At 38.5% G+C, this 12,933-nt stretch overlaps 1 protein-coding gene across 14 annotated transcripts in view; it reads right to left on the bottom strand.

Moving 5' to 3' along the window:
• The window catches only part of Ptprt (protein tyrosine phosphatase receptor type T), a 1,059,888-nt gene that overhangs the window by 395,967 nt on the left and 650,988 nt on the right, over positions 1–12,933 (bottom strand). For all 14 annotated transcript variants that reach the window (XM_063248334.1, XM_063248323.1, XM_063248321.1 and 11 more), the window contains one exon: positions 9,265–9,561. In XM_063248334.1, the coding sequence (XP_063104404.1) occupies positions 9,265–9,561 (297 nt within the window). The remainder of the gene's footprint in view (positions 1–9,264; positions 9,562–12,933) is intronic.

The raw sequence follows: 12,933 nt of genomic DNA, 5'->3' as shown, positions 1-12,933 counted from the left end.
GGTGGTAATTTAAGGGAAATTTTCATCTCAACATAAAGGAGGACAGAGTGTGATCAAAGGAAGTTTTCTCTCCTCTTCTCTCCTCCTCTCCCCTCCCCTATCCTTTCTTCTCTTCTTCTCCCCTACTCTCTCTTCCTTTCTTCTGTCCTTTTCATTTCCACATCTGAAAATGGGTTAATGTTGGTGAACCTGGAGTGCAGTTAGGAGATGTAACAAGGAAACATTTATAAAAGCAGGGCTCCACACAAGGTCAGCAGGAATTTCACACACTATTTTACTCTTCTAGGTCCTTCCATTTCAGGTATCCGTTGGGTTGCTTGGTTGATTCATCATAAAGAGGCTTGAAATTAACTTAAGAGGGGAATCGGCAAAAGGAGTTGAGAGCGAGACTGGCAGGGAACCTGCATCGACCTGCAGTGAGTGAGCAGAACAGGGACCCTTCCCCCCCGCGCTCTTCGTGAGTAGGAGGCTCCAGCAAAGGACATACTGGGACTGGACAGACTAGCTGGAACAGGATGCTGCAGTGACTTTAGTAACATATTCCCCTCTCAAGCGGGATTGGTGGGGAGTACCTGGCCTGGGTGAGGCCACGGACTAAGACCCAGTAGGCTAACCCAAACCAGGTTCCAGCACCTGGAGGTGCACCCTAGCAGTGAAGCCTTCGGTAGGTTGACCCGGAGGTGCGGCCCCAGCAGAGGCTGCCCAGGTCTGTGTCTCTCTAGTACACTGCAGTAGGCAGGAACACCTAGCTGGCACAATTCAAACAAACTGTAACAGACAAAGAGAAAAAAAAAAAAAAAATAAGAACTGTGGGAGTAATGAAACCCAAAATGTGTAATTGTCATTGTACAAAAGAAAGGAAAAGAAAGTGTTCTAAAGGATATAACTGTATATATATTTAAGTGTATAAAATAGATAACCATATTACTGAGTTTTGTTGGATCATTGAACAGAACTGTTTGCAGTCTCACTGTTGGAAAGTCTACTTTATATGCTTTAATTTTGTAACTTGAACAACTATTTCTAAGATAACAATATGATCTATTAATCAGTGATTTCCTACTGTTTATTTTTTCTGAAATTCTGTATAACTTGTAACCTTTTTCTGTTTTTTTTTCTTTTTCTCCTTAAATAAAATTTAAAAAAAAGAAATTAACTTAAGAAAAATAAAAATACTTTGAGAGTATTTCAAGGAACACCAAAGTATGTGAGTCTTATGGAAAAAGAAACATATAAATAATTTCAATCTACTCATATTTTCTATTCTTATTGAGGAAATAATTTGGAAGTGGGAAGAAATGGTAACAGTGAGCCATACCAAACCAGTACTACTCAGATCTTTATACAGGAAAAAGCATCGTATCTAAATCTCCAACTTCTTAAACAGTATGCATACCCAGGGCCCCGTGGTGTCATGGAAAGGGCTTGGACTTCAACGTTAGTCAATCATTAGTTCACTCACTCTACAAAGAGTTCTTGGTGATGGAGAATAGAAAATGGTTAACAAAAAGTTTCTACTCTTAAGAAACTTACATTCCTTTCAGAGGATGGATAATAAATCTGTTTTAAATGTATAATATGTTGTAGAGAAAAATAAACCATAAAAAAGCATTAATGAGGTTTGAACCAGGTATAGGACGTTAAATGATCACAGGTAAAATTTAAGGATCTATTAATTCCTCTTCTGCACAACTATAGCAATAAAATTCATATCACAGTATTTGATGCTTGATTCTAAGAATGTAGAATACCAATATACTGCCTTGCATATAGTGGACACATAAAGAATAATTCTATTCCTCATTACCCCTTGGAATATCCCAAGATTAACTTTGTAATCACCTATAATGAGCAGAACTCTAATGAAGTTATGGCTAGTTATGGCTATAAGTTAGAACTTATGAAGTTACACATAGCATTTTATTCTTATATTGTATCACTTCAGTCTACACTATGCATTGTCTTGTTATTGTCTTTCTGCTTTTCCTGTTACCTTCCTCTTTTCAGGTTTTACATGCCATATCTCATGGAGATGTACCTGTCCCTCACAATATGTAGCCTCCTTCTCACTCACTGCAGCCTGAGAAATCAAATGATTGGTCTCATTACAAATGCACATAAAATAAAAGTTCTCATTCTTGAAATATGTCAGTCTGCCTTGCAATTAAAGCACATGAGCTGTAGCTGATTTTACCACACTGAATGAAATAACATGTTTATTTTATGACTGAACATATTATATATCAATTAGATTAGTGTATTATATACTATTATTTATTATAACATTATACTTTCATGTTACTAAAATTATATACCAGCCTCAATTTCCTTATTGCCCAAAAGTGAAAATAATACTGCATGCTCTTTCATATTGGGTGTTCAGATTAATATCTTTACAGCTAGTGAAAATGGAAAATTATACAATCTCTACAAAGGAGTATCTAACCACTGCTTTTACTCTATGACTCCAGCAATTCCAGTTTTAAGAATTTATCACGAAGATATATCATCACAAATATCAAGCAACGTATTATCCAAGCTATTTGCTATAGCATTATAATAGCAAATAATTGAAGCAATCTAACTGTGTCCTGGACACTTAGGTATATCTATCCACACAACAATGAAATACCACAGAGCTATCAAAAGAATAGGGCAATTTTGTACAAAATGATATGGAGTGATTTGCAGGATACACTACGTGAACAAAAACATAAGCACTAAACTATATCTATTGTTCTAACTTTTATATAATAAATACTAGGAAGGAAAATATTTACATTTTGCAAACTCAGCTATAGAAAGATAAACCAGAAATGAATGAAAATGGATACCTTGCCGGTGTGCATTAGAATAGAGCAAGCCATATAAGAATAGTGGCAATATTTTTCACAATGTTCTTTGTTGTGAAGTTTTGACTTCTGAAACTGTTAAAAACTATAAATGTTAAAAACTATAAAATTTTAAAAATAAAGGAAGAGGTAAATCTAGGTATTTACCTCTAAGGTAAATCTAAAAATTGAAGTAAATGAGCCTAACTGGGTACTAAAACGATGGTATAGATCTTATTTACTCTCTTTTCTTTACACTAGGGAGACAATAAGACATTTACACGTGCGAATCTGATTTATTTCACTTATGAATATGGTCTTTGGTTGCAACCATTCACCTATAAAAGCCTCAAGTTTATCTTTCTTTATAGAGTAATACTCCAATGTATAAAAACATCACATCTGTTTTTTAATCCATTCTGTGGTTGATGGGGATCTGGGTTGCTTCCAAGTTTTAGTTATTACAAATTGTGTTGCTATAACTATGGGTGCACATATATCACTGTGGCATGATATTTTCAGTTATTCTGGAAAAATACCCAGAAGGGAAAACCTGGAGCTAATGGGAACTCCAACCTCGTTTTTGGGGAATCACCATACTGATTTCTATAGTGGTTGTACCATCTATACTCCCACCAACAGTGAAGAAGGGTTCCTTTTTCCCCACAGCCCCACCAACATTTGTTAGTGGTTGATTTCTTGATGATAGTCATTCTTTCTGGAGATGGAATCTCAGTGTTTTTTAATTTGCATTTCTTGAATGACCAGTAATCTGAATAACTACTTTCAAGATAACTATACAAAATATATTAACTAGTGTTAATTTCCTATTTTTTTGAAATTATGTGTTGTTTTTCTTTTTGCTTTTCCAATAATAAAAAATAAAATTATATTATAATTCAAAGGGGAAAACAAACCCTGAACTTCTAAACATAATATTATAACTCTATATTCTCAATGGGAAATACCCCTCGGAAATAAAAACCAAAACCTTTAACCTAACTTAGTAGATTTATTATTTCTTGGTGGGACTGCTGCTATAAGTTTGAAACTATTTTATATACAATGCAGGATAAAACAAGTGAAAAACTAGATGGATGTTGAGCGCATTCTCACTGTGGGGAAAGGGAGACAAATGTATAGAATGTGCAGAAAGATCCTGAGGAACTGGATTTAATTCAGGATGAGCTCCCGATTTAAAACAAATAAATTATGTTTTCCAGCTCTTCTTGCTTGGAAAAGCTGAGAACAAAACAGCTCCACTGAACACACCTAAAACTTATATCTTCAAGCCAAAATACCACTCTCTACTGAAAACAATCAAACATCCTTAGGGAAGGACTTGACTTCAGGTCAGGGGCAGGGACATTCCAAGGGTTCCAGAAGCAAGGACACTAATGAGGAAAGATCACAAGAACCTGAGACCTAGCGTGAAGGAACTTCCATAGCCATCATTGAGATGAATGAGCTTCAAAAAGAGTTGTAGAGGTGGCTTAGTACAGTGAGCTATGAATCTATTAACTAATAAGTACCCTAAACACGAGAGGAAAATTAGGAGAAAATGCCTTTTCTGTAAAGAAGAATGCTAAAAAGAATGGTAGAGGAAATCATAGGCTTTTAAAGCAGCCTTTGATAAGCACAAATGTAATAGTTGGTTTAGACAAGGGAGATCAAATAGTGGTAAAGTCACTGATTGAAAGTTTCAGTAAAATGGAATATTTATGCCATCTCAAAGTATCACAACACAGCAACTTCATGTAGAGAAACAAATATTGTACCTATACTGGAGGAACTGTATGGTCCCCAGCTACTAAATGACTATGTAATATCATCAATAAAGAGGCTCCATTGTCTTATATACCTCTTGGTAAAACACAATGAGAAATACAGACCATCTTCCATGTAATATTTTGCCAAACTGTATCTCACATTCTGGTTTTGTCATATGTAATCAGGTTTAATACTATAAGAAATATGAATATGGACTATAGATTGGATTATTTAGAATTAATGCTAAATTTCTTAGTATATGATATTTTGGATATGTAGAGAAGGTCCTTTTGTTTAATTTTTTAATTTTATTTTAAAGAAGAAAAGAGAAAAAAGAAAGATAAACATAACAATGAAATGTAACAAGCAGGATCTTTTAAATAGTTAATATATTATATATTATCTTTGTAGTTGTTCAGAAATACGCATGATATCTTGTCCTAACATTTTTGCACAAACAGAAATGCTTTTAAGTTTAAAGTCTTACTAAACTGTAAAGAGTTAAGTGTCTTAATTTGTGCAACTTACTTTCAAATGGTTAAAAATATCTTTTTATATATGGTATTACTATATTTTATATATATGTATATCTATCATATACAAGAAATAAATGTTAGAAAATGTTAACAAGCATTGAATCTGGGAAAAGGGTCTACAGATATTCTTTGTACTGATCTTCCACTTTTTCTATAGCTTTGAACCATTTCACAATAAAATCTTGGGCAAAAGAAGTACCAGAATCAATATATATAAGCTTATTGGTGTCTAGCTTGTTATATACAATGTTCAATAAATGGTAGCAAAAATGAGACCACTTTACAACACGGTCTTCAGCTTTCAAGGCATCATAGACTCCATTCACAACGTTGGATATATTCTGGTTAAAGCTGAGGAGTCACCATGACTTGAGGAAACTATGTTTTTTGTTTGAGACATTAGTGGAAAGAATAAAATAAGAATCTCTTTAGTCTTTTATCAGCTGCTCCTTCCCAAATGAAACCATGGGGCTCAGGAGGCACAAGCTTCTCTCTCTAGCAGCCGATGACTTTGCAGGCTCTCAAAGGCCCTGGGGTGCTGAAATGACACATTCTCCAAATTCCGGGAGAAGACAATTTTGGAGCATAGATAAAAGCAGCATGAATGCAGTCAGTTCAGTTCCAGAGATTGCTCTCTGGCTCCCTGAGGGAATGTTCAGTTAATTGACTAGGGCCATCCTCCATCCATAGCTTGTCCTCCAGGTGAATGAGTTCCCCAGCAAATGGAAATGTGCCTCCTTCCTCTCTAGGAAGAATGGGGTCTAATCCTGGCATAGGGAGGGCATTCACAATCTGTTGAGACTTCCCAGCAGTTCCTCAGCTTAGGTCCTCAGAAGAGCTACCGATGCCTGGTGTCTTATACACCGATGTCTTAAATATGGAAATGTCCACACATTTCTTAGAGCTGGAATCAATGTGTTGTTAATGATTTCTAAAAAGAAATTTAATTTCAAAGCATTGCTGTTCTTACATTGTTTTCATGACGGCTTTGGAGGTTTTTTGGTTTGTTTATTTCCTCTTGGTAATGAGAAAGGGAGATGTTAAGGCATGACTTAAAATCGGGACTCGAGACTTGCTGATACACAAGGAGGTCATTCTCTTTCTTAGTTACTTTTCCCATTGCTGAGACAAATTACCCAACAGCCAAAAGTTAAAGGAGGAAAGGTTTTTGTAGAGGTTTCAGTCCATATTTAGATGGCTCCAAGGCAGGGTGGTATGGCACGGGAGCACCACAAAGGAGAAATAGTTCATGACAGGCTGGAGGTGGCAATCAGCAAAGTATGCACCCTGAGTAACACTCATACCCAGGCTGGGAAACCCTTAATTCTAGCATCACTTCATGACTCAATCCCAGCATCACATCTTTTTTTATATTTTAAAAAGATAAAAAGCATAGAAAAGTCAAGAAACAAAAGAACAAATAAAACAACAATAGCAAAATGACAATGACAATAAAAAAAATTAAAGGTAGGTGGAGACCTTTAAAAGAATGTACCTGAGCAGCTCCTTGACCAAATCTTATAGCGATTTTCAATCCTTGTTTTACAACCAGAGATATCTTGTACTAACTCTCACTAAGATACTCCCATTTGGCCCCAAGAACACTGCCACCCTTGAGAATCCATGTCACATTTCCTACCCTAAGAGGTCTCCTAGAGCATCTGCATAGTTTCTGAGTTGCTGTGTTAAAAACTTTAAACAATCTTGTAAGTTAATGCAAATGTAGTCTCTGTTTATTGAAAATTTACAATCTTCTGGGTATTAGTCTAATTTCTTTTTTTCTATTAGTACATGCTTCTAGTACATAATGTTTATACTGCCTGTGGGGAATTGGTAGATGTAAAAATACATTTTGAATTCTTTTTTCACCACCTTTTCCCTCCCTGTCCCATCTGTCTTCATTCCCTTTCTTTTCTTGTACATGTTTGCCTTTCTTGTGTGGAGTTGGTACATGCATAAAACACCTCTTAATTTAATTTTTCATCCCTTTTCTCTCCTCCCTCTCTTTTAATCTCCTCCCCATGGAGAAAGATCTATCTCCCTGCTTCCTATGACCTATGATTTATGTCATACCTTTTAATGTACATGATAACCTATGAGATAGATACTTCATTAAGTGCATTTATAGATGAAGAAACTAAAATAGTAAAAGGTAAGCAGTATACCTCAGACATAATTGGCTTTAGAGTCTCCCTTCTCAATGACTGTTCGATTCTACCTGCTCTAGGAAGGGAATAAACACTTCTGAAACAATGGAGACAGATGAAGGGTAAGTTTTAACTCCTTTCCTTGATCTAGAACATCTGTGACACACAGCCCACCCTACAGAACTCCCCTGTAGGCTCAGGTTTCTGTTGATTTTACTGGACATGGCCAGAGAATGAGCCTTGACTTCTTTCCTGTTCTGCTTCCCCCAAACCCTCCCAGTCTCCCTTGGGAACCTTCCTGAATCAATCATTTGTACACAAATATGGATTTCAGGGTCAAATTCTGGAGAACTAAATAACATCCATGAGGTCATAGGCAACATGGATGGAGGGAAACCAAAATACAGCCACAGAGAAATGTTTTTTAGGAAAATTTTAGAACTGGCAAAATCCATCCCATCAAGAAGGTGCTGTGCTGGCATCACACACAAATTGTAGTGTGATTCTGGGAAGTAACACTCAAAAAGTTTGCAGTAGTTAAAGAGAGCTTCTTGGAGGAAGTAATATCTAATTCAAGTAACTGAAAAATGAATACATGGAGAAAGAGGTCATTCCAAGCAGAAGACATGGCATAGATAAGGACAGGGAGTTTTGGGTTCTAGAAGTCCCAGAGGCTCTATATTCTAGGAGTCTCACCTTAGAGGCATGGTGGAAGCCAAATTGCAGGAAACAGACTCATTAATCAGCCACTTGTGTGCGTGAGTTTTAGGGTGTGGGAAATGGTGGCTCCCACACTGATTGTCAAGTCTCTGTCTTGAGCTGGAGATGGAAGAAAACCTGAAGTACCTCTTTGAGACAAGACACACAGGGTGAAAAATCAGTATATTAGAGATTAGTCCATCTTTGAATACTCTGAGTTTGAGATTCCTGTGGAACACCCAGGTGAATAATCAGTTCTGGTTGCATATAATGTTCATGCTAAGATTCCTATGTATACAGGATTTTATTTTTAATTTGTATGGAACTGAGTTATCTAACTCTGTGGTGGTTAATTGATCGTCAAATTGAGTGGAAACATCCAGATGAATTGATTCAGCATAGTTCTGGGTGCGGGCGATCCATTTTAAGCAGGATTGTTGTCAGAACATATGAAAAGGAAAATGGGAGGGAAGAATTTCATCTGATTTTCCTTGGAAGAGCTTCATTGTGTTGATTTTCCTCAGAGGTGCTCTGGTCTTAGCCTTCGCCTTGTGGCACTGTCTCCTGGCTTTAGGTGCAGATTCTTCAGCTTTCAGCACTGGCCTTTGGCCGGCTGGCATAGACTCTAGCTTCTAGCACCAACGCTTTGATCTCCCAAAGCAGAACTCTCAGTCTCCCCTCAAGGGTCCTTCAGTCTCCTGATGCAGACTCATTCAGGACACTGCTGTGCACTGCAAGCCTTGGGCTGGATCCTTCAGATGTATAGCATTTGGAAAGATCTTTTGTCCTCTTTTGCATTTGACTCTGTGGGCATCCATTGTAGACCAATCTTATAAATTTCTGTATTCTGAACTAAATCTGATTCAGAGCCTATGCAGTCTTTTGAGCAGCCATGCCCAACCCCTGCAAGCTCTCATAAGCATTGACTAATACAAACTTCCAATCTGAATGCGTTTAAAAACTAAGATTGATGCTTCACTTTTAGAAGCATCAATGTAGTAAAACCATGGGTAGAAAAGGTGGTAGAAAGTGAGAAGAGGAATGGGGCACAGACAGTCAATCTTGAGTATACACTAAGAGCATATCTACATCGTGCTTGGGGACAGTGTCTCCGGGAGTTGTACCATGTTCAGCCTGTGTGTGGTCTTTCATCAAAAATCTTTAGAAAATATGGGAAGATTAAAATTTTAGGAAAAATAAAAAGCTCATCAATGCTTAAAATAGTTCTATGATCATGTTCAACAGTCCCCTTTCCCCAGTCAGCCAGCTTCCCTCACTCACCATCCTCTTCAGTCTGCACCACCAGCTCCTCGCTCTCCATCCGCCCCTCAGGGTTGGACAGCAGTAGCCGCAGCCTGATGGTCATGAAAGGGCGCAGGCCCCTCAGGGTATAGTGTGAAGAGGTCTGAATGACCTCTTCAGCTTCGTACTGCTGCTGGTTGAACACATATTGGTACTGCACTGTGAGATTGTAGCTGTGGCAGCGGGTTACAGCATAGCCAAAGGGTTCCCACTGCAGAGTCAGCTGCCGGGCTCGGATGTCCACAATCTCCACATTCTGTGGGCCATGCACAGGGTCTGGAAGAGACATACAAGACACAGAGGCTCTGAGAAGACCATTAGAAAGGCAACCATCCAAATGGCTCTTCCAAAATATCTCAACCACTTAATTTCAGCCTTTGTAATTTTTGCCACATGCAATGTAATTTATATCATACTTTTTAAATCAACCTCCCTTTTTTATTTAAATACATAGATATGCAAGGGAAAACATAAATACATGAAGTGAAAACTTGCCATACATCACTTGCCATAAATGAATGTTAACTATAAAAATAAGTGCAAAATTGTTAAATTCTTATGGATTTGTGAAGGTGCCACTGAAAACCATCTTGGGTTTGCCAACAGCGCAGACTTTTCTGGAATGTGCTGATGGAGACAGCTGTTGGAATGCTGACCTGTCTCCTGATGTCTAATTCAGCCACTCCTCTCCCTGGAGGTCAGCCTCCCCTCTTCAGTTAACAGCATTCAAATGAACAAGCTGGAAAATGAGTCACACTTTTGACAGAGCATCTAGTCTATTGCCAAAGTCACTATGTCCTTTGGGCTCGGCCTTCAAATTTCCCCTTTCATGGGTAACACACTTGCATCAATTCCTAGCATTCTATGACCGTGCTTTACTCTTCTTTCCGTCTCCTCTCATTTCCTCCAGGAACATCATTCTCCCAGCACATCTGACTAGGGACTCTCATCCCAACAATATCCCCCATCCAATTCTCCCTACAGAACTCGGTTTCAAAGCCATATTTAGCATTGCCTATGTCTTATGGATGGTCATTGTTTATACCTCACATTAGTTAAATAGATGCTTTATACAACAGTCTTATAGTTATTATTCTGAGTAAGATGTTTTATTTAAAAATAATGTAGAACACATTCTATGTTAGGTTTAAATTATGGTAGAAACATAACTTCTTATGGCACAATGCCTTCATAAATTTTTGTTCCAGATTCTCTTAGATGAGAAACTAAAGATTAAATCAGCATTCTCCAGTGATACCAACTGGACTTTGCTATGTTATTTAACCTCATTATGTCCACTTTTTTTTTTGTTTGTGAAATGGTAAAAGTAATAGTAGCTAATCATACTGCATGGAGGGGAATCAAAACACATACCTACAAAGCAGTTAGGATTGCACCTAGAAGTTAATAGTCACTTCATATATGATAAATGGAGTTTGTTGTTAGTTTTAAAGTAATAGAAATGTTACTAAGAATGATGGATAAGGACACTGTGACCACTCCAGTCCACTCAGAGCATTTAGGGAAGGGCTGCCCCTGCATCAGGATAGCCATAAGAAGAGAAGAATGTGTGGGATTTGGTGCCAGCTAAGCTTTCTGATCTGTTCCTATGGGGAAAATGTAACTTATGTCAGAACCTGAGCAAGGAACACACTTCACAGAAATATCAGAGAGCCTAGGGAGTCAGCCCAGAGCAGCTCATATGGTTACTGATGTGAGCTTGCCAGGGAAAGTGGGCAGCTCTGGCTTCTGATCAACTTAGGAATTCACAGCCACTCTTACAGTTCAATTATGCATGCTCACAGGTCCTTTGTGGAAAGAACTAGTGTCTCAAAACCAAATGGGTGACTTTGAGAATGTGATATTGAATAAGCTGTGGCTGAAGGCCCACTGTGCTTGACCTCTGTGGAATGACAGGTGATATGTGTGGTCCCCATAGCTGAGGCTGTGACCAGCTGTCACGGGAGCTGCTTAGAAGAACCTATCTCTTAGTGGCACAGGCTGCAATGAGTACAGATGCACAAACTTTGGGACAGCAAGAACTGCTTGTCCAGAAATTCTCAGCAACTCCACCAGCCTGGCCTAGCTGGAGATGGCAAGGAAGCTGTTCATCCCTGCTTACAACTTCTGAACACTTCTCCTGCGGGTTTGGCTTTCAAAACCAAGATCAACTCCTCATAAGACAGGTCACATAACACCCTCATGCACACTCTCTCCTTTTACTTAGGAGTGAATCCAGGGGCACTTGAGACTCATTAAATCTCAAACCTGAGACCACTTTTGGTTAAACATCTTAAAATGGACCATATTGCAAGTTAAAAGTAATTTTTGAGATATTCAATGTGGCAGTAAAGCAAAAAAAAAAAAAGAATAAGAACAAAATACTATCAATGGAGCAGCAGCTGTAAGAACTAGGTTCTATCTCTGGAATCATCTTAGGACTCTAAGGAAGAGGAGATTACCAACCTATTTGACAGATGAAGAAATCAAGGTCCAGACAAGACAAGAATTTTAACAGAGCAGTCAGCCTAGCAAGTGGCAAAGTAGGATTTTGAACTGGTATCTGTCCAGTCCCATGCCTCATATGTTAGGTAAGAAGGCCTTAAGAAGTATCAGTGTGTGGAATTTTATAAGTACCAGAACAGCCCTTTATCACTAGTCAAATCCTAGAGGAAACAAAAAGTCTATGGGATAAAAACATTGTCCTAAAGTCACACAGGGAGAGGCACAGCTGAGAATGAAGTTTTGAAAAACCTCTGTGTTTTCTTTCTACTGTGACACCACCGGAGACTGAGACCAGGAAAGGAACGTCACAGTGAGGCATGTCATAGCCCTCAGGAAACCTGGGGGGACTCATGAGAATGCTGTGGAAAACCAGTAAACTGTGAGGCAGAATCTGCTTCATCCTCAAGACCCTAGGATTCCCTGGAGGGGAGGACACTGGGACTTAAACCCACTCAGTGCTAGGTTGACAGACATGATTCACCCTCCCCCACATCTCACCTGGGCAGGTATGTACATTAAACTTTTCCTTTCTTTTAGAAGAAAGGAGCCTACCAGGACCACTTTTTCAAAGAAACCAGAGGAAGTTATAAGCCTGTCACACGGCAAAGCCTCCCTCCAGAGCAGGAACTTGGGGACACAGGAAAAAACCCCAGTTCCTTTGAAACACATGTGATTGACTGTCAGAGCAGGGCTTGAAGCCAGACTCTGGCACTTAGTAGCTGAGTGACCTTGGTCAAGGATACTTCATCTTAGAGCCTCCATCTCCTCATCTATAAAGTGGAAATTATTACACTAATCTCCAAGGGCTGTTAATGAGCATAAAATGAACTGTAAAGAGCGAAAATTGCCTTCCCTAACAGTGGGTATTCCTCTTAGATGGAATTGCCTTTCTTGGAAAAATGCCTTAAGCCTCTCATATGGAATAGAAACTACATTCCCAGAGCCTTGGTCTCAGATGCATGGAGTCATCAGAAGAAAACAGACTTTAAGTACTGAGGGATTTGGATTGAGTAGAAACACAAGAGTGAACAAATGGCAGAAGATTAGGGGAGCACAAACTGACCATCCTTATGTGGCTCTCAGGTCTTCAACAAGGTTGCCAAAACATCAACAAGTCTGCTGTCATTAGATCTCCTGTGTATT

This window comes from Cavia porcellus, unplaced genomic scaffold (assembly GCF_034190915.1).
Source record: "Cavia porcellus strain 051 isolate PalLab524CR breed Dunkin Hartley unplaced genomic scaffold, mCavPor4.1 scaffold_5, whole genome shotgun sequence".
In the NCBI taxonomy this organism is placed as follows: Eukaryota; Metazoa; Chordata; class Mammalia; order Rodentia; family Caviidae; genus Cavia; species Cavia porcellus.
This window is presented reverse-complemented; position numbering and strand designations above follow the sequence as displayed.